The following is a 21,807-nucleotide window of genomic DNA, read 5'->3' as shown; positions in this document are numbered from 1 at the left end:
TTTAATGAATTAAGATTTAACAAATGTAGCATGTTAAAAAAATATACCACCTGACTTACAGTCCCTGCTTGCCTATCCAAATTTATTGCGTTGTTTGAATAACAAAAGATGCACTGAGTGACAGGTAGTGCAATAGAGGATGGGCTTCGGTTTTCACTGTCAAAAAGGGTGTGGATCAGTGACGATACAAAAATAGGAGCGTTGTAATTACATTTCATGAGTTTAAAATCTTCTTTGATAGACAGCCTTCACAACCAATTAGCAGGGTTTAAATGCTCGCCCATTGATTTATTAGCCAATAGTAATGCATGGAATTCCGAGGTGGGCGGGCTTACCACGTTCAGTGCCAAGGCTCGTCCGTTTGGGAGCTCCGGCAACAGATGGTGGCAGTGGCGTCTACCTACGGCACAAATCTGACAGGGAGGAGACTCAAATGGGGGTGTCCGGAATTGTGAATAGAGTTGGTTGTCTAACGATGGACCGGAAGAAGACTTTGTCAGTGCAGCTCCATTGATAATTTCTTGGCTAGTCTTTTAGAATTTTATCTTTTTTTTCTTTGTTTTCCAAAGAAGGCCGCAAAAGCCTCGAACTGGATTTGTCGACACACTGGGCTCAGTTGCAAGAGGGCATCTCTGGGATTGCTCGGAAAGTCTCGTAAAATATGTCTGCTGGAATGTGACATTTTGAAGACGTAACACGGTCATTTTGAAGAGACTGTTTTATTTACTTGGTACCACAAAGTTGAATTGATGAGGAGCAGAGAAAAGTTAACGAACCGAGCTAACTAGTTAGCTAACATGCTATAATGCTAGTTGGCTACTTAGCACCGAAACTCTGGCATGTTGAATGAATGAATGGACCAGCTGCTTTAAACTAAGAGCGGCTTTTGTTAGGACGAGAATATATCGACTGTTACATACGCCCAGTCTGACTTTCCACTAAAAGGCAAAGCTTTTGGCTGTTTGGTCTCCGGCTGCTGCTCTACTTAGCCACAAATGGACAGGAATGCAGTTCCTGGGAATTGGTGGAGAGCGGCGTTTTAGGACGCAAAGATAATGTGCTTGTACTGAGTGCAGCCTGGTAATGTTTATGAGGCCGAGGGAGGCTAACCTCAGCTAGCTATATATATTTGCACTACTTGGATTTGGCTGCTATCGTGTGAAGCTTCCGCTCAGTTTGGAATGGGGAATACGGTGTCATGCTGCGTGTCTCCGGAGTCGAGCCCCAAACTGCCATCGAGACTGCCGGCAGAGCGGCTGGAGGAGTTCCAGACCAGCACCGAAGTGAGCGACGACACTGTGCCCTACCTGCAGCACATAAGCGACAGAGAGGTCCCTGATGGTAAGAGCCTGCCAGACATCCAGCACTTAACGATTCCTTTATAGCTTTAACTCCCGTTTCACTTTTCAGTATCTGGGCCTGTGAAACACTACACCCATATGTGTTTGTTTACAGGGAGGCTCATCCTAATCCACCCACTGGCACAGAGCAGAATGATCTTTGTGTGACTCCCAAGCACACACGCAAACTTTGATGACTGTATACAGGCTACATCATGTATGCACACACTTCTGTTAATATTGACCCACGGGATGAATCGAAAGCGAAAGATCATCCAAGAACTAAGTAATAATAGTGTTTCACAACATGCACACACCACACCCACTTTGGTTATTGCCTAGTTACACCTTCTTTGTATTTATTACCATGCCAGTGGTAAAACTGACCTTTTTAATTAGGACATTCTTGGCACCATTTATCCACTGCATTATATTGATCAAATTGGCATTACATACAAAAGTTAGACATCAAATGTGAAAACAAGCTTTTTGATATCTTGGTTACTTAGAATCAATTTCTGCAATCTACTGTGTGGGGAAACTTGAAAAGGTAAAAATAAAGAAACTGAGACACACACACAAAAACAAACCCAAATGGCAACTGTGTTTAGTATTTTCTTTTTTTGCATGACATTTTTATGTTCACGCATGAAATTTACATATTCCTTAGGAAATAACTTCATCTTAATGTGTCTTTAAGCAGGTAGTGGTTGAACACAATGTTACAGAATAAAAAGTACATATTAAGTGTTGTACCCCTCTTAGTTTTGATGCCCACACTGTAATTTCATGCTGTGGTACAGACCCCGATCAGGAAAGTATCTCAGATATTTCTGTGTGATGTAGAGCCAAGCTCAGTCCTTATGTCGCCACTCTTTATTGATTCCCCAGCTTGCACAGTTTATTCCATTTATGAGGTTATGGACAGTTGTGAGTGCAGTTTGTGAAACCAGCTGTTGGCAGGGTGAAAGTGGGAGGGGGGAAACAGGCCAGCAATCTGTCGTGCATTCCTTATGGTACTCCCTTAACAAATGCTTCTATCACCTAATCCCTTGTATTTTATGTAATGTGCCGTCTGCATGAATTTGGAGAAAACGGATTTCTAAGTTGTGGACGTCTATGAACCAGTGCCAGCAAATCAAACTAATGACACGTGTGCTCTGTTTAATGTCTAAGTTGTTTTGAAAACCAGAGGTTTTGTTTTAAATGTAGTGAAAAGTTTTAACATAGTGCTTGTGTCCTTGATAGTCTCTGTATTTGCACAGTAAATTGAAAAAGTAATTGGACAGTAATGCCGTTGCATTTGCTAATAGTACTCTGGCAAATTGGATTTAAGGAGTAAAGGTCATTGTAATTGTAATGCTTTAATTGAAATTTTGCACACAATCCACCTGTCAGGCAACACGATTACATTTAGTTCTTCTAAGTCAGATGTGTTGGAGGCTTTAAACCTCCAACACATAAGCACAAACAGGTTCCCAGTCTCTCTAATCTGTTCTGAGCTTCATGTCTTGTTTGTCTTTAAACAATTAAAAGATTGTCTTTATTACATTATTCTCCACTATTTATGATGATGATTTACATAAATACACTGTGTGATCTTATAAGTGTTTGATGGTTTTGTTAGCTCACAACTTTATGGTTTTTCTTTTCTTTCTTTATTAATGCAGAAACAGGAGCTAAATGCTCCACACCAGCCACTAATAATGAACATTTAAATGCTTTTCTTCCTTTTGTTGTATCAGAGCTGGCCTTGGAGTCTAATCCATCGGACCACGCCCGAGCAAGCACCATCTTCCTTAGCAAGTCCCAGACAGACGGTGAGCAATCATAACATGACACTCACACAGCAGTGATTCACACAAACTGTCTTCATCTAAATCCCAGTTAACAGAAAACATGCACACATCTTTTCACTTGAGCAAATGTTTGAAATTCAGTGGTCTTTAACCTGCCAGCTCCCCTAGTTGTGAGATGTTCGGCTACACCCTCAGAGAACAGCACCGGTAACTGTTGGGTGAAATTACAACACTCTATCCTGGCTGAGACCTTAGTTATAGGTCCTATTGTTATAGCTGCTGCTCTGCAGATACATAAGTGTCTTTTAAAAATTCATCACTTTCTTCACTGTAGAGTTTAAGACTAAGATGTATCATTTAAAAAACCAAGTTGGCGATTACTTGAAAGGGTCTCAGAAGATTTTTAGAATTTTATAAGGAAAATACAAAATAAATCACTTTTAATGGTTTGCTAACCTATGCATTATGAGTTATGTGTCCAAGACATAGTTGAATAAGTATATATGGTATTATGTTTACAGAAAAATATCTAAACAAATGTAAATAAACTCTTCTAACTATAATTTATTTTACATGATTCTTGAGTGTGAAAAGGCTTTTAAGTGCTGTGGTATTACAATTAGTCTTCTGTGACTGATGCTGCTTTTAGTCTTTGTTGAACATTTTAATTCTTTTGCAGTACGAGACAAGAGGAAAAGCAACCACATAAACCATGTCAGTCATGTAAGTGTTTTGAAAATTTACATTAAATTTGTGCTTTTAATATTTAAAAAAAAAAATCAATCACACTAAGCTTGGTTTTTAATATCCTAATGGTGACTTTAATATAACTAATTAAATGGAACTTATGAACTTACTTTATGGGCTATTAGCTTGTACATTTCATATTGTAGAGGGCTTCATTTGCGTTTATTGCCAGTGAATGAATCACTTTCAGCGAGGAAAACATTTAAACAAAGATGATCCACAAATATTGTTAAAACATAACAATTATAACTAGGGATGGGTACCGGTGTCCGGTGCCATGATGGCACCGGTTCTGACATAAACAGTAGTAACCAGACCGAAAAGCAGCGCACATTTCGGTGCTTTATTTCGGTGCTTTTTTTTCCGGAGCTGTGATACACTAGATTTTAGCCAATCATTTTACGTTTCCGAGGATAGTAGGCGGGGCCAGGTACGTACGTTCTGTTAGAGCAGAGCTACAGATTAAAAATGTCCAAGGCGAAGCGGTCAAAAGTCTGGCTGTACTTCACAGCAAAAGATGCAAACTCAGCAGCCTGCAACAAGTGCTTTAAGCTGATACTGTGATACTGTCAAAGGAGGTAACACCTCAAATCCGATGAAACACCTGGCGACGCATAGCGTTTTTTTTAAAAGCCCAGAAATGCGCTGTATTTGATAGCTTGCTGCGAGACCTCACACCGAGCACATCTACTGCGGGTGGGTTGCCTGTTATGCAACATCCCCCAAAAACACGAAGAGGAGAGTCCTGGCCCCTGGCTAACCACGTTATTACATTAATGCATGTAAGGTGAACTAGCAAACATCATCATAGCTACATGCGGCTGTCCTCTTGTTTGATGGCAGATACTCCCTTCACCCTGGCCAAAAAGGCTAAAATGACCAAAGAAAAAGTGGAAAACAGTTAAACATGAGAGGTTTAGGACAAAGTTTGTGTTTTTTCCATTGCACTGCTTCCAGCCAAGAGTGATACCATATATGCCCCATAGCTGCAGAAAAGGCTAACATTGTTATATTTTTACAAAAAACAGCTGAACATGAGAGGTTTTTGGACCAATTTTGTGTTCTCCATTCTTTAAGCACCGGTTTGAGCACCGTTTGAGCACCGGCACCGTTTCAAAAGTACCGATTTGGCACCGGTATCGGATAAAACCTAAACGATACCCATCCCTAATTATAACACAGAACTTTCAAAAAATTGGAAATGTAGGAAGCATGCGTGACCGTCTGTCCCCTGAACACCAGTTAATTGTGTGTTGTATTTTTTTGTTTTTTTAAATGTGTGAAGGTGTCCCCTGGTCCACTCTCAAAGAAATACAGCTCCTGTTCAACCATCTTCATAGACGACAGCACCGTCAGCCAGCCAAACCTCAAAAGCACAATCAAATGGTGAGAATGTCTCTCAGAAACACAAACACACAGGGCTGTGTTGTCCAAAGGTCCCTCCCTCAAAACAAAGTCCTGTTACATCAGAGCATAGTAATCCTGGAGTGTTAGAAAACAGATGCGTGACTAAAGCTCATGTTGTTTCCCCTCGTTTAGGACAATAATCTGTAGTGACATTAGTCCAGTGAATGTGGATCATTATATCAGGATTATCTGAGTGTGATTAAATGAAGCCTTCTCGCTGAATGTGTCAGATATTTTGTCACACTATAAGCTCTAATACACATGCACACACGATGCTAGTGTCACACTGAGGTTGTAGCTATTAAACTAATCGGGGGGTTTTCTTTCTCTTTCAGTGTCACTTTAGCAATATACTACCACATCAAAAACAGGTATGTGTAAATGTTGGATTTGATTACTATCGTGTAACTTTTGGCAGATTATTTTATTAAAACTAGTGTGCCTGTGAAGTATATTGACTGATGTATTGCTTGTGCTGTAGGGACTCGGACAGGTCACTGGACATCTTTGATGAGAAGTTGCACCCCTTGTCGGTGAGCATGTTAATGAAATTAACCAGCTCTCCGGCTCAATAATGGTGGTAGACTCACATCGTTCATGTTGATGTGAGTCAGTATGAAGACCCATCACATTTACATGTGTAGGCACTCTGCCCACTGGTCTTCTCTGGGCCACGTTTTTCTAGAAACTTCACAAGTTATTAAGAGTTGTGATGCATCACAAAAGGGATGTGAATCACTGTTTTAAAAAGAACCCATAATGAGGAAGAAAAACATCCTCTCTTGCGGTCTGCATTAATGACTTCTTTTTCACCAATCAATTTTCTATACTTAAGAATGTAATCATTGCATCATGCCTGACACATCCAGCCTTTTGTGGTGCGTTTCCACACAGCTTTTGGCTCCAGACTTTCAGATGAATTACTGAGCTACAAAAAAATAACCCCAAACAAACAAATGTGACCTGATTGTTGTTAGACCTTTGTTGCTTCTGTCAGACAAGTGTGTATTTTTCACCTCATGCAGAGAGAGCCGGTGCCTGATGACTACGCATATGTAGACCCAGAACACAAACTGATCTACCGCTTCGTCAGGACACTGTTCAGTGCTGCACAGCTGACTGCAGAATGTGCCATTGTCACTCTTGTAAGTGGTGTCTTGATTTATTTATCACATTTACAACAGTAATTGCATTGCACACTGCATATTTGATTTCACCCAGTGTGTTTATAATGTTTAATTCTTTTTCCTTTTTTTATATTGTTTTTGATTTCTGTCTGGGTTTGTTTTTTGTTTTGTTTTGTTTTTTTGGATGGAGCTCATGCCATGGTGTACTTCTACAGTATCAGAATTTAATCAAACACACAAAGATCACCAAGTGGATATTAATTCAAGTTGTGCTCAGCATCGTGTTTGTCTGTACTGAAGATAACCTGAGTGACATGAACACAGCTGTGGAGGTTTTTGTTGTTGAGTACTTTGATGTTGTATTAAATGGCCACCAGATGGCAATGAACGCCTGCATTTATGCTGTTTTCCCAAATAGCAGAAATGACAGTTGATCGTCAGTATGAAGACAAAAGACACTCACTTTTAAGTCAGAGCTGTCAGAGTAGGATTCTCGAATTTTTCTAGCTCAATCCCTATATTTACTTTCAGTTTATATCATCCTACAGGCTGGGTATTTTGGAAAGTAGTGTTTTGCTTATTTATTTATTATTTTCAGCTTTTGCAAAAATGAAAACTCAGTATTCTGTTTTCAAAATGGCAAAAAAACAACAACACATCTTTGTAGTTTTGCAGTGGTGCTGTTGTGGCTGTTGGCTTGTCTCATAATCATTGTTATTAGAACAGAAATACAGTGTGGTTACATTCTGTAAAAGTAGTCTGGAAGGTGCTTATAGGGATTTTGCTCAGTACAGATACACACACAACCAGACTATTGTTCCTGACTAATTGTAGTGAACTAGCAAAGGAATTATTAAAACCTCTGAAGCTTTTAACATTCTTCGTCCTCAAGGTGTACCTGGAGCGCCTGCTGACCTACGCTGAGCTTGATATTTGCCCCGCCAACTGGAAGCGTATTGTCCTGGGAGCCATCTTACTGGCTTCTAAAGTCTGGGATGACCAAGCTGTGTGGAATGTCGACTACTGCCAGATCCTAAAAGACATCACTGTGGAGGACATGTAAGTTGTACAAGTGATCTGAAAAATGAGAACATGGTGACTGTAAAAGAACCACTGGATTTAGTAACCTGTTTCCTGTTAATATAGTCACATCCTTGGTGAACTCTAATTTCTGTAGAGAAGATCAATCAACTTGTTCAGAAAATACATGTTAAAATAGTAATGTCAAATATTACCAAGAATGTAAAGCAGATTTAGTGCTTTAAGTACACATATCAAGGAAAATCTTACTCAAGGGTTTAGAATAACAACAGTTCAAATGAAGGAGTGAATTTATCAAGGAAATCCTTGTTTTGCTGGTGCTGACTGATCAAACAGCATACCGACTGTGGAACCAAACAGTCTTTTCATTCTGCTGTACTGGTATCTTGCAGGCCCGTGTGAAGCACCACGATCAGAGTGCATTCAGTCAAAACTAGTTTGCTAGCAGACATGCTAGAAATGAAATGTGGTAATAGCTGTTTCAAGCACTTGTAAGTGGAATGAAAAGCCAGAGAAGATGTGGGTAGAAGCTTGAATATGATGCACAATTTCAGAACATCGCTTCTGAAACATAATTGTGACATTTCACTTAAATTTGAAAGAAAGTGTTTGATAAATTCAGCTAGGAAGAAGAGCACCGTCCCCATTTAGCACCTCCTAAGGCCGTGGCACTCAGCCTGTGTACAAAGCTGATTTCCCCCTTTGGGTTTGGAAAGAGATGCCGCTGTCACTGAATCAACATTGTTCCAGATATCCTCGGGTCTGTTTGAGAGGTTGAGAGAACATACAAGTACCCAAAATCTTTATTGGGTACTTGTTTGGGTTTGTTCTTGGTGAACTCTGGGGTGCCAAAATGTGGGTTGTTGGCATGTTCACGTGGGGAAAGCTCCAGGAAACGCACATGCAATGAGAAAATGAAGAAATGTGTTGATTTAATAATTTATTTATTTGTTTTTTGCTGTCCAGCTAGGAAAATTGTTTGTTAATAATGCTCAATCCGCCCCACTACCATCATCACCAATAAATAAATAAATAAAAGGAATACATCAACAAGGATGCACTTAAAGCAGACAGATGAAATACGGGGATGGAGAGAAGCCACAGCAATCTGTGCTGTCTGTCAGGCTATAAGAGTCGAGAGGCTGCACTTGGAAGACCCAGGCTTTATTTCCTACAATTGCTTTTCGTGTGTGTGTGCGCGCTCATATGCGTGTGTTTGTGAAAGAGGTCGAAAGTGCCTCCTTGTTTTTTTGTGATTTGGAAAGATGCGTGTGCGCTCTCTCTGCGAGCCCCCATCCCTCTCATACGTCTGACCTACCCTGTCTGTGCCCTGTTTTCATTGCTTCCTCTGAAGTGTCTTTGTGATTCCGGCCCGGTCTGGATGGAGGGATGGGAAGAGGAGTAGAGGGAGAGAGAGAAACAGAGACGGAGAGAAATGGAGAGGAGGGTCTCAAGTGCTCTCACTGCTTCTACATAATGGTCCTGGCTCTCGCCCGCTCCATTAGTTGCCCCGGGAGACCAGACATCACACACACACTCACACACTCGCTCTCACCACCTTTGCTGACCAACAAAGCATCCTGGATGCTGTCTCCTTGGCGACCACCTCCCTTAGATTTTACTCGTGACTGTGATGATGAGGAAGGATGATGGAGGTTGTAGTCTTGAAAAGGATGAGCTGCGATACTCCAGCTAAGTGCCTGGATGTCTGATTACCCACGTGTGAGTGTGAGCCCTTTATAAAGATATATCAGATTCCATCTTCTGAGAGATGAGTTTTAAAGCTGAAAGCGACTGAATATAAAAGTTTGTGTAGAGAGAGGTTTGTCCTGTCTGCTTTTGTTTCTTCAAATCGTGTCGTCTTCACTGCTGCTTGCTAAACGAGCAGAACTCATCAAAATGTCTTGTTGAGAAGTTGTTTCTTACCTGTCAGTTGGACCCTGGTCCCCTTTTCTGTGAACAAGTACAAAAAGGAACTTTTGCAGTGGTTGTTTTGGGGGATTAGTTTACAGTGGCTTTTCACTAAAAAGATATTGTATACTAGGAACTTTCAGATGTTGTGCTTGCAGGAGAAATTGTCTAAGCTAAATATTAATATTCCCTTAATGCACAACTGTAGTTGACTATTTACTTCAAAATATTACTCATCCACCTGCTACTAATCAAGGCTGTTGCAACAACTAGTGCTGTGTGATACTGCAAATTTTAATATTGATCCGATACCATCTAAATACAGGGCCAGTACCATCCATCCATCCATCCGCTTCCACTTATCCTTTTCAGGGTCGCGGGGGGGCGCTGGAGCCTATCCCAGCTGTCATAGGGCGAGAGGCAGGGTACACCCTGGACAGGCTGCCAGTCTGCCGCAGGGCCAACACACATATAGACACAGACAACCATTCGCACTCACATTCACACCTATGGGCAATGTGGATTAATCAATTAACCCATCCCCATAAGCTGCATGTCTTTGGATGGTGGGAGGAAGCCGGAGTACCCGGGGAGAACATGCAAACTCCACACAGAAAGACCCCGGCATGATGGTGGAATTGAACTCGGGACCTTCTTGCTGTGCGGCAACAGTGCTAACCACCGTGCTACCATGCTGCAATAATACAATAAAGGCAGCTTATGTAATGAAGAGACCGTGTCATGAGTTCTGGGATGAATCATCATCGTTTTTGTGAATTCTCAACATAATTGTAATGATCACTAAATAACAGATTTTCAGTTTTCACAATAATTAAAAAAATCAAAACAACAACACACTGAAGTTTTTCATGAATTTTGAATGTGTCTGTCTTTAAAGCACCTCTGTCAGCTTCTGCTGTTTAGATGTGCTATAGTCTACAAATAACATAAACATGATAGTCCACACAAAAAATAGATTCAATTCAGTTGATACATACTGAACTTAAGCGACACAAAGTATCTATTCAATACCAAAACCACCAGCAATAGCAACAGTACTATTAATATTTGAATCGGTACGCCCACCTCTATCCATAACCAGCCGCTTGAAGTTTCAAAAAGCAGGTTGCAAAAACAAGTGTGATTCTGATAAATCTTTTCAAATGTCTCCTACTGTGTCACAAATTATGTAAAATGCAATTATGTTTTTTAACTTTGAGACTGGGTGACTAGGCTGTTCTTTCCTAGGGAAAAAATGGGCTCTATTTTTTACACACACTCATACCTTACAGTCCAAATTACGTCCCAGGTTTTGACTGTTGGGAATAACCCCAAGGTGTCTTCCTGATCTCTAGGAATGAGATGGAGCGCCACTTCCTGGAACTTCTGCAATTTAACATCAATGTGCCGGCCAGCGTCTACGCCAAGTACTACTTTGACCTGCGACAGCTGGCCGATGACAACAACCTCAGTTTCCCACTGGAACCCCTCAACAACCAGCGTGCCCAGAAACTAGAGGTAAGCTTCCTTCCAGAGACTACAGAACATCCGTCTGTAATACTCATCTAACGCTGCCTCGGATTAGGAGTTGCTGGTGGATACTCTGTATTCTCAAGTTAAAGGCTCTTTATTTTGGCAACTGTTTCTATGGCACGATTTACAAGCAGGATTTAATTGAACAGTCTGAGAAATTTCTTATGTAGCTTTTTTGCTCATGACCTGGATTTTTAAAGTGCAACAAAGGCTGTTTTATCATTTACTAATCATTAGATACCTTTCATTCAAACCACCTGGTTAAATCAAAATGATCTAGTCCATCTGTGTGTGACTTTTGAGTAATTGTGCTTTGATAATGCTCCTCCAGGCCATTTCAAGACTATGTGAAGACAAGTACAAGGACCTCAGTCGAGCCGCAATGAGGCGATCTCTCAGCGCAGACAACCTGATAGGTATACGACGCTCCAATGCTGTGCTCTCATAGACTGCTGCCCTCTGACCTCCAAAGTTCCGCTAACCCACAGCCAGCCCCAGAAAGCATTACCCACAGAGTTATCAGGCAAGGACAAAACGCCACTGTATGACCTGTCCACACGGTAATTTACATTACAGCTGTAGACGTGCGTGATTGTTAAATTAAAGGTGTTTACCTTATCTGAAGCATTATCATTTGACTGTTGTTTTTACAAGTCCTTTATTTATTTGTTATGTCTATCACTTCTGAGAGAACACATTGAACATGAACGATTGAGTTCATCATCTGTCTGAAATACACTTTAGTTTCTATTTTTTTCTTTTCTACAAAAGTGTTTGAATTACTTCATGCAGCCTTAAAGGATGAAGAGAGTGGTGAGTTATATTTGTTGTTACTGTCACCGTATTCCACGAAAGACCAAAACCAGCAAATGTTAATTGTTCAGATGTGGCGAATTGTTGTTGTTTTTTTTTTTTTTTTGTTGTTGTTGTTGTTAATGAAGATTGAAATCATGCTTGAGTGCTATAGCATAGTGAAGTTAATGTTGGTTGGTCATTTCCTGGGATTCCTTAACAGTATATAAATATAAACTTTCACCAAATGTATCTTTTTTTTCCTTTAGCCACAAAAAAAATGCAAAATGATCTTTGTTGTAAATTAGATTTAATACCAGAAGTTACTGTGGCGACTGTAACTCAGACATGTTTACTGTCGATATGTTTCGAGTACATTTTTCTGTCCATCAGGATTGAACATCCACCATGTCTCATATTACAAGACACTGAGCTGTTATCACTGTGTGGGAGCTGGCTGACGTCTTCTCAGTCAGCTGTTTTGTGACAGGAAAATCAGGAGTGCCATTTGCAATTTGGTGTTAAGTTGTGTATACCACAGGTGATCAAACAAGGCTGTTTACTGACTCTGGATCAGTATTTGAAAATTAATGGCTCCATATGGAAGTTGGGTATATGCAGGTCAGCCTCAGTATTAAGTTCCTTAGATCCTCATTCCCACCGCCCCACCCCCCGCCCCCCATCAGATCACCAGTGTTGTTCTTGTCCAAGCACCCATCCAGGCTAAGGTTTGGAACACACTACACAGATACTGAGGGGGAAAACAAACTGATGGATGCTCCCCTTCTCTTTTGCTTACTATGTAGGCTTCTAGCTGTGAAGTTTGTCTTGTTTTTAATTGAGAAAAAAAAAACATTTGCAGATGGAGTATTTTAAATAAACACTAATCATGTAACAAATGTGGTTTATTGTCTTTTATATTGTGTCTTTACGATCAGCTAAGTTCTAAACATTGTTGAGAATATTGAGCCTGACTTCCCAGAGTTCAGTTTAAACACTGTGTTATAGCCAAATATTAGAAAAACACAACATGCGGCATTCATTAACCTTAGCTGGCATTATGATATCTAAATCAAAAACAGCCCACAGTTGTGAGGGAATCAGAGAATCGCTCATATTGTAATTCCTTGGTTTTTACAGACATGCAGCTGCACGTCTCTTAACAGGTACTAGAACCTATGAACACATCACTCCAATTTTAGCCAACTTACATTGGCTCCCTGTTAAATATGTAGATTTTAAAATTCTTTTGTTCACTTTTAAAATTATAAATAATTTGGCGCCCAGCTATCTTTCCGAACTCCTCCATTTGTACAATCCCAATAGAGCACTTAAGATCATCCAATCAGATGCTCCCAGCACAACCTAGGTGTGACCGAGCCTTTGCAACGGTAGCACCCAGACTCTGGAATAACCTCCCTGTTCATATTCGTACTGCTGAGTCTATCCAGTCTTTTAAATCATGTCTTAAAACATATCTTTGTACTTTGGTTTTTGATTCTAACTAGTTGGCTGTTATCTGGCTTGTTCTGCTGTCACCTATGGTTTCCTGCCCTGTTTTCTTATTGTTTTGTTTTAATTGTCTCATGCTTTCACTGACTGTGAAGCACTATGGTCAACTTTGTTGTTTTTAATATGTGCTATATAAATACATTTTGATTTGATTCTAACCGTTACACAGAACGCAAGCAGTCCAAAGTAGAGCTGATACTTCGCACTAGGAGTACACTGAGAAACAGGTGTGGCTACATGGTTGAATTGTAAACCAGTTTAAGCAGTTTATCTACTTTTTTTTTTCAAAGGAAACAGTTCAAATTGTAAACATATATATGAGGCTCTTTTTGTCAGTGGTGAAATTGAAACAAGTTTTTCTTAGTTGAGTTAGATAAATCATTCTGATTGCATAAATATCTAAAGATCATATGAAAGCACTTGTTTTCTGCAAATTTCTGTTAACTGTACTGCAAGTATAGGCAAAAGTTTGTTAAATGCATCTTTTGAATCTATCCTTTGTTGCTTTCAGTGGCATAACAATATACACTCACTTGACACTAAAGTACTACTACCAGGTTGGACCCTTTTGTCTTTAGAACTGTCTGAATTCCACATAGCAAAGATTCAACAAGGTGCTGGAAACATTCTTCAGAAATTTTGGTCCATGTTGACATGACAGCATCACAGGGTTGCTGTAGATGTCAGCTGAACATCCATGATGTGAATCTCCTGTACCACCGCATCCCAAAGGTGCTCTGTTGGACTGACATCCAGTGACTGTGGAGGCCATTTGATTACCGTGATGTGATGTTCAACAAACCAGTTCTGAGATTTGATTTTTGTGATGTGGTGTGGGATAAGATGGATTTGCTCATCAGCAATACTCAGATAGGCTGCAGCATTTAAACAATGCTCAGTTGACAGTAAAGGACCCAAAGTGTGCCAAGAAAATACATTTCTCACACTATTACATCACCAGCAGCCTGAACCTCTTATACAAGGCAGGACTGATCCATGCTTTCATGTTTATGTTCTGACCCTACTATCCTAATTTTGCAATTGTCCAATTTTGGTAATCCATATAAATCATAACCTCAGTTTCCTGTTCTTAGCTGACAGCAGTGATACTTGGTGTGGTCTTCTACCAGTGTAGCCCATCTCCTACAAGGTTGAAAGCTGCTCTTCTGCACACCTTGGCTGTAATAAGCAGTTATGGAAGTTACTGTTGCTTTAAACTGTAGGTGGTCTTGACCATGTCTACATGCCTAAATGCTTTCAGTGTGTGTAACAGGACTGTGTGCATATTGAAAGTGAACAGATAGAATTCATACAATAGTAGATTTATTTATACAATAGCAATAGTACAGTATCTTGCTTTTAGTCAGCTGATAGCTTCCTGGATTATTTAAAGACAGACATTCCCGTCAACTGTATTGTCTCTAAAGTTATTTTCACCCCCCAAAAAGTACCTGATTATACGTTGAATACTGTTGTAACACTGTATCTAAGCCACATCAAACCACACATGGTTTACTTCCAACACATTGGACTTCATTATTTTTCTGTTAAATTCTAATGTCCCTCAGGTCAAGTGCTGCATTTTCAGCTTGCTATCAGTAACAATTACTCACATACATCTGATATTTACATATGTCTGGCTGAAGGAATGAATGAAGAATGAATAGGTGTCTTGTTGTGACGTTTAACGATGTAGGGTGGTGCTACAATGTGACAACACATTCCAAGAGATCAGCAATCTATTCAAGGAAACCCTCTTGCAAGAAGTAGGTGAGACTTCGTAGAATAGTTGTGTATTTCCACAAATTTGTCATAAACAGGGCAGCAAATGGTTACACATCCACTATACTGCCATTATTAGTGAATGCAAGAACTTCCAAATCAGGTTACTGAACAACTAATTTCTTCCTAGTTGAACTTTGCGCTCTCGTGCGCACTCTTCAGCAGTCAGTTAATGTTTTAGGGCTTCATACACAGTCAAAAAGCAGTGCACAACGTTCAAGATCCAACACTTTTAATTCCACAACATGAATCAAAATCTACAGTATTTTATCAACGTCCTTTGAGGAGGTCTGTCAATGTAAAAACTGAAAAAACCCCAACATGTACTCTTTAATCTACACATCAGTTTTAGGAGCATTTCTTTTTTTTTGGCATTCATCATCACTCATACAATCATTTCCTTCACACACATCAGACTAATAAATTAGAGCTATCTAGCATGTGGGACACACGGTAATCTAAACAACACAAATGACCATCAACAATGAATGGAAATATTACAGAACGTCACAGGTCCAGTCAGTTCTGCATTAGCGCTGCAGCACTCTGCACTGAGACGGATTTCATGTTGTACTCGTCCACCGTCATTCATTTTGTTGTCTTTAGCACTCTCTGTCTCTCTCTCCCATCCCCACCCTCCACACACGCACACTTTTCTGGGTAAACTGTACACCGTGCAGTGAGTGTGACTTCTGAAAGTCAGTTTTTATCAAGTTGTCAAACAGATAACTTACATTAGACCACAGATGCATGCAACATAGGAGGGTTTGGTTCTTACTTACATGAGAAAAACTCAAAATACAGGTACATTCTAAGTTCCTCAGTTAATTAACTATTAAGCAAAAGAGCTTTTAAATTGTGACATTGTTCAAAAAGAAGATTTTTCAAAGTGCTTGTTTTCTTCATCCAGCAGTCCAAATCCCAAACAGAACAAGATAAATAACAACCTGGGAAAATTTAAATTGTTACTTTTTACTTCTATAGATTTAAACTATGGATTAAACTATGTCTTGGTTATTTGTTAAACGTGGCTAGTTCAGTTTTCCAGAGTCTAAGGTGACCTTTACTGTACAGAGTCTAACCCTAACATCTGTTTGTTCTGGCAAAATACTGCTATAAAAATCACTTTGTGGTTCTCAAAGTGAGGTCCAAGGACCTCTAGAGGTCACTGAGCTGAGGTCAGGGCACCACAGAATAATCATTAATTGGTCAATTATGCTATTAATGTTTTTCAACAGCTAAGAACAAAATTCAGATGGGTCTGTGGTCTAATGTTCATCTGTTGGGGGTGATGTGGGGGGTGAGCAGGTCCCCTTTGAACCAGCAGATGGGGCTGAAGTTTCATCCTGTATCTTTAACATAAACATTGTGCATTGGTTCACAATACATGAACAAAACTAGATTCCCCCCCCCACAGAAACTTTAGTGATTTAACGAGACAGTTAAAATGAGAAAAAGACTTTCAAAGAATTTCATCTCTGGTTTTGGGAAAAAGCAACATAATAAGGACCTTTTCCCACCTTCAGTTTGTAACCATACAAAACAATTCACTCAGACACTGACATACTACAGCACATTTATACACGAGTGTATACAGCTCAAATCTGATTTGTTTTTCTGGCGTCTTACACTTACGATTGTGGCAGTGGCATCAGCTGGTTAGAAACTAAATATATGGCATGTTATCTTTTTTTTTTTAAACACCAAATATTTGTACAATATATACATAAATAAATATGTGTTTTTTTCTCTCTCTCTGTCAGTGCTCAGGATGAGGAGAAGCATGTGGGACTCCATTATGGATCCATTTAACTCAAAGGTTAGTTCCTCAGTGACAGTCAAGTTCAGTCAAAGGTTTGAGCTCTACGTCCAAGGAAAGCAGTTCTAGCTCACAGTTCTGATATATGTCCACAATCCCAGTCTGTGTTTGGATACTGGGAGATGTGGCTGTACACGAGTCCTCTTAAAAGCTCATATATGAGGCGGAACAGCTTTATGGTAGATCCCTGATGTCAGCCCAGTTCCAGTATGTCCAGTTAAAGCAGTACTGGCCTCACTGTACATGGAGGGTGGAGCGGTGGCTTTCTGTGGCCAACAGGGACAGCATCGAGCCACAAACCTCCTCCAGGACTCTAAAGTTTTTCCCGACCAAATCCAGACTCCTGAGGTGATGCCCACCACTAAGCACATGAAATATTTGAGCATGAAGACGGCGTAGTCCGGGCCTAGTCCCAAGCGCTGGCGTTCGGACGGGCAGAGGCAGGCCAAAGCTCGCTCCCAGCCGGGCCGGTAGTGCTGCTCATACACCAGGCAGGCCACCACAATAGTGGCGGGGACAGTGTACAGCACCGTAAAGAGCCCGATGCGAATCATCAGCCGCTCCAGTTTGTCCGTCTTGGTGCCACCTTGCTTGATGATGCTCCTGATGCGGAACAGAGAAACGAAGCCGGCGAGTAAGAAAAGCGATCCAGTGAAGAGGTAAACCACAAGAGGTGCGAGCACAAATCCCCTCAGATTCTCCAGACTCTGGTTCCCCACATAGCAGATTCCAGCCACAGGGTCCCCGTCCACAGAGCTGAGAGCCAGCACCACGATGGTCTTGACGCTGGGGATGAGCCAAGCGGCGAGGTGGAAATACTGTGAGTATCCCGCGATGGCCTCGCTGCCCCACTTCATCCCTGCGGCCAGAAACCAGGTGAAGGACAGCACCACCCACCAGATGGAGCTGGCCATGCCGAAGAAGTACACCAGCAAGAAGACGAGGGTGCAGAGAGCGGGGCCGTTGGTGTCGTAGAGGATGTGCAGGTGGTCGCCGCTGGCGCCACACGCCACTCGCTCGTGACCTGCCACCAGCCGGATGATGTAACCCAAGGAGACAAAGAGGTAGCAGGCAGCCAGGAAGATGATGGGCCTCTCTGGGTACTTGAAGCGTTCCATGTCAATGAGAAAGGTGGCAACGGTTGTCAAGGTGGAGATGAAGCACAGCACCGACCACAGTCCCACCCAGAAGCTAGTAAAGGCGTGCTCATCTGGCGAGAAGAAAGGCAGGTGGCAGGGCTGGGCGCAGTTGAGCTGTGGGCCAGTCTGGACCCGGCCATACAGGCTGTGAGACTCCCTCATGATGGGGATCAGCGGCTCTCTGCAGCGGCACTCCCTGTCGCACTGCGGGGGGCTCGGCGGTCTAGTCCTGCCCTTAGGGGTGGGCTTGGGGAACGGGGGAGCCAGGGTGGTGGTCTCGCTGCTGTTCTGGTCCATGCACAGGGTCTCGTCCCCTAGCTGTGGCAGCTGCTCACAGCTCATCCTCTCGGGCCACTCAAAGCCATACTGACTCATGAGAGGTGAGCAGCCCCGTTTGGCTCGTTCACACACCGAGCGGCAGGGTGGGAGCGGCTTGCGGTAGTCTGGCAGGCAGATTGGTGTGTACATGCTGCACAGGAAGAAGAGTAAGTCCGGGGAGCAGCGAATCCGGACCAGGGGCCAGAACTGGTGGACCTCCAGGCCCACCTCTTCCTGGGTGTCGTGGTTAAACTGATTGGGCATGTGGGTCAGGTTGTAACCAATGCCCCGACACATGGGCACAGTTATGGGCTCACACACCAGATCCTTAGAAGCACCTAATGTGAAGCCAGGGGAGTGGAGGAGCAGCAGCAGCAGCATTATGCGGGGCCACGGCATGTCTCTCACTGTAGATGCCATAAATAAATATTAAAATTCACAACGATTCATTTGGAGTCATTTAACGAAGAAATCTAATACAAGAGTCCTTTTACTGCATGGTCATCTCAGAAACCTGACTGAGAACTTTCTTCTTCTGGTGAATAAATCTGGACATAAACAGCCTCTTAATGGTTAAAGCATAAGCTGAAGTCTGACGGTAAATCCAGTTGATCCTGCGAGCAGCTGTCAATCATTCACCAGAGCTCCTGCAATCATTACGGAGAAAGTTCATCTCCGGCTGTCACGTTCCACTAAATTTAACGACCCTCTAACATTTTGTTGTTGTTGTCGTTGTTGTTTTTTTGTTTTTGTTTTTACACCGTTTCCTTCCGATAATTCACAGACGCCAGAAAAAGTGGCATCATGAAGTAGAAAATGTCCGTGACAACGTGAACAAACACAGAGCAAAGAGCGGTTCTCCGGTGTACGACAAACGTGTGGCTGTCTCCAGCGCACGAAGCTCGGTGCGTAAAATCCACTTGTCGTGTCCTCTCGGGCTGGTTTATTCCGTCAGCAGCATTATTTTCAAACTTTTAAAAGTGTCCCCTCTGCCGCACCTGTTGCACTTCTCTAGGAGGGAAAACGAAATAAAACACGAGAATAATCCGCAAATGTTCTTCAGGGTAAAAACTTATTAGTGCAGCAGCGCGTGTCAGCCTCGCGCACTGAGCCCGAGGACGGAATAAAGTCCGTTTGAAACTGCAGCACCTCCTCACCGCGCCGAGGGTCTGCTGCATTCAAGGCTGTCGGAAATGTCACAATTCCTCCGTGAACACACCTTTCGAGTTTCTTCTTACTTGAAATGAAACAAAATCGGGTATTTCTGCCAAGCAAAGTCAGTACGGTGTCCGATTTTTATTACAGAAATGTGTTTTCAATTTTTAGACATTTTTATGTGTATAAAGTACTCAATTTAATAAAAACAAATACAAAATGAAAGAAGAAAAATAAGATTAGGTTACAAGGTTACAATTTTTGTGAAGTATCTGCTACACACTGATTCTCGTTATTGAATGGACTATTTTTAAGGGGGTTTTTTGTCGCCTGTCTATTATTATGCAGTTAAAAAACGTTCTTCTTGGCCAGGTTTTTATAATGAGGCAAAAACCTGTATTTCAGTGCTTTGTTTGGTCTCTAGTAAAACCCTAAAAGCACTCAGTTTTTCTTTTACAAATGAAAAGTTCTTTATATAAAGAAAACGCACACGTTGACTTTATTTACGTATTTATTTATTAGTAAAATGTGAACTCCTTTATTTGTGTTTCCTTTTGTAGCGCAGCTCAACAAAGCGCCTGTGCGGTTAGAGCGCATGTTTGGGATTGTCCCCAGTATCGAGCAGCACATGAACGCATCAGTGAGTCATATTTATGACTTCCTGCATTAGGGGCTGGAGTTTATCGGGAGAGCTTGAAGGAATCAGATGATGGATAAGGTCTCTCCACCCACTCACACCTCCACCACAGGACCACACACACACACGCACTAAACGGACTTCTCCATTCATTTTCAGTGAAGCAGACACGTGCATTATAATCCACGAGGTTCATGCTTTATTATTATTATTATTATTATTATTATTATTATTATTGAATGCTCCTCCCTTTTGTTGACTTTGTTGTCATTCATTGCTTGTTTTTTCCTGACAAAACTGTAATTCTTGATATGTTTTTAATAAATATAAGTAAACTTTATATTTCAGTCACTTCTGTTTAGTCATTCTGTTTCCATTTATCAGAACTCACAGTTACACATATAATGTATTTAATATCATATGGCAATAAGAAAAACAAAACAGACATCAGGTTATAGTCAATAAATGATGAAATTCTCATTAATAGTTTGGCTTTTTGATGGTTTAGCATCCATTAAACTGTTTACACATTTAACTGTTATTGTTTGGAGTTGAGCATGTCATTTTTTTATTTTCATTTTTTGTCTTGTCCTTTGTTACATATAATTATTTTTTGTTGTTCAGGTGTAATAACAGGTCTTTTGTTTACGGCCTGTTGTTCACTCCTTGCTTGGTCTACTTATGCTGAACATGCCATTAACTGTAAATGATGCACCGAAACAAGAACAACAAGAATTTACTGATCATTATTATTATTCATTTATTTTACCATGTTACAATGGACCCATATTTACCTTCCTCCCTGCCGTCATACCAAGGTGAAATTTACCCTAAAAGGACTTTTCAGTCTGCACAGCTTACAATACCCGGCAACAGTGTTTAGTGTAGCAGTGTGTTTCAGTATTTCTTCATTTCTTTCCATTAATCAAAGAACAAAAATCAGTATATGAGACAGTTTTCAAGGTGTATCTAGGGATGGATGCTTTAATTGCCTCCATACAAAGCTAAAGAAGGTTAGGAGTGTGGAGGTGTCCTCTGCCGTGTGAGTTAAACAAAGTCTGCTTTATTTGGAGTTAATGAAATTAGAAGCCTTTTCTTGTCAAATAGACCAAATTGAATCACTGACCTGTTTAAACTCCAACGCCGACTGATGTTCAGGTCTCCTCACATGGCAGCACTGGGCCTTGATTAGATCTCAGAAATCATGTTGACGGAGATTTGCATGAACCTTGCATCCACGATGCACTGATCAGAGCAGACACATGAAGAATGATGTAAACGGTGCAAGTATAAAGGACACTGTTTGGAAGGAAGAAAAAATAAACACTATTAAAGTGTTTTTTTTAAGTTGTTATATTGTTACAGAGTTGTTACAGTATGTTTGGATCTTTTTCAGTCTTTTAATATAAATAACAATTTAATCTATATTTGCTTTATTAAATTAAATATCCTTTTTTAAATTGCCATCAGTTTCACACATGATGCAGTGTATCCACATCATCGCCTCAAGGTCACAATAGTAACATAAAAAATAATAATAATTTTTTAGTGAACCTATTGAAAGAATTTTTGTTCATTCTGCCGCAAAGTAAAATCAGTTCCTCATATTTGAAAGTTAAAACAAAGCAGAGCAGTTTTACTGAAGCTGATAGCAATAATGTAAGTTCTACTTTAAAAGGGGAAAACTCTGTGCGCCTGTTTAAGCAAGATAGTAATTCTAAACTGGGATCCGACTTCACTGGACAGTT

The 21,807-nt window shown here is 40.9% G+C and overlaps 2 protein-coding genes across 2 annotated transcripts; one reads left to right on the top strand and one right to left on the bottom strand.

Annotated features, from left to right (window-relative positions):
* The first annotated feature begins 331 nt into the window (after positions 1 to 331).
* On the top strand, positions 332 to 12,545 carry ccnyl1 (cyclin Y-like 1). The gene is made up of 10 exons (XM_005753478.2): positions 332 to 1,341; positions 3,086 to 3,160; positions 3,819 to 3,862; positions 5,172 to 5,272; positions 5,629 to 5,664; positions 5,775 to 5,826; positions 6,319 to 6,438; positions 7,313 to 7,479; positions 10,728 to 10,890; positions 11,237 to 12,545. Exons 1-10 carry the CDS (start codon positions 1,182 to 1,184, stop codon positions 11,351 to 11,353), a joined length of 1,035 nt encoding a protein of 344 aa, XP_005753535.1. The 5' UTR covers positions 332 to 1,181; the 3' UTR covers positions 11,354 to 12,545.
* A 2,661-nt stretch (positions 12,546 to 15,206) lies between these two features.
* Positions 15,207 to 19,374, bottom strand: fzd5 (frizzled class receptor 5). The gene has a single exon (XM_005753477.1). It carries the CDS (start codon positions 18,685 to 18,687, stop codon positions 16,963 to 16,965), a length of 1,725 nt encoding a protein of 574 aa, XP_005753534.1. The 5' UTR covers positions 18,688 to 19,374; the 3' UTR covers positions 15,207 to 16,962.
* Between the last annotated feature and the right edge of the window lie 2,433 nt (positions 19,375 to 21,807).

Source organism: Pundamilia nyererei, unplaced genomic scaffold (assembly GCF_000239375.1).
Source record: "Pundamilia nyererei isolate P.nyererei 1_Seehausen unplaced genomic scaffold, PunNye1.0 scaffold00431, whole genome shotgun sequence".
In the NCBI taxonomy this organism is placed as follows: Eukaryota; Metazoa; Chordata; class Actinopteri; order Cichliformes; family Cichlidae; genus Pundamilia; species Pundamilia nyererei.
The sequence above is the reverse complement of the archived record's forward strand: the minus strand, read 5'-3'. Positions and strand labels throughout refer to the sequence as shown.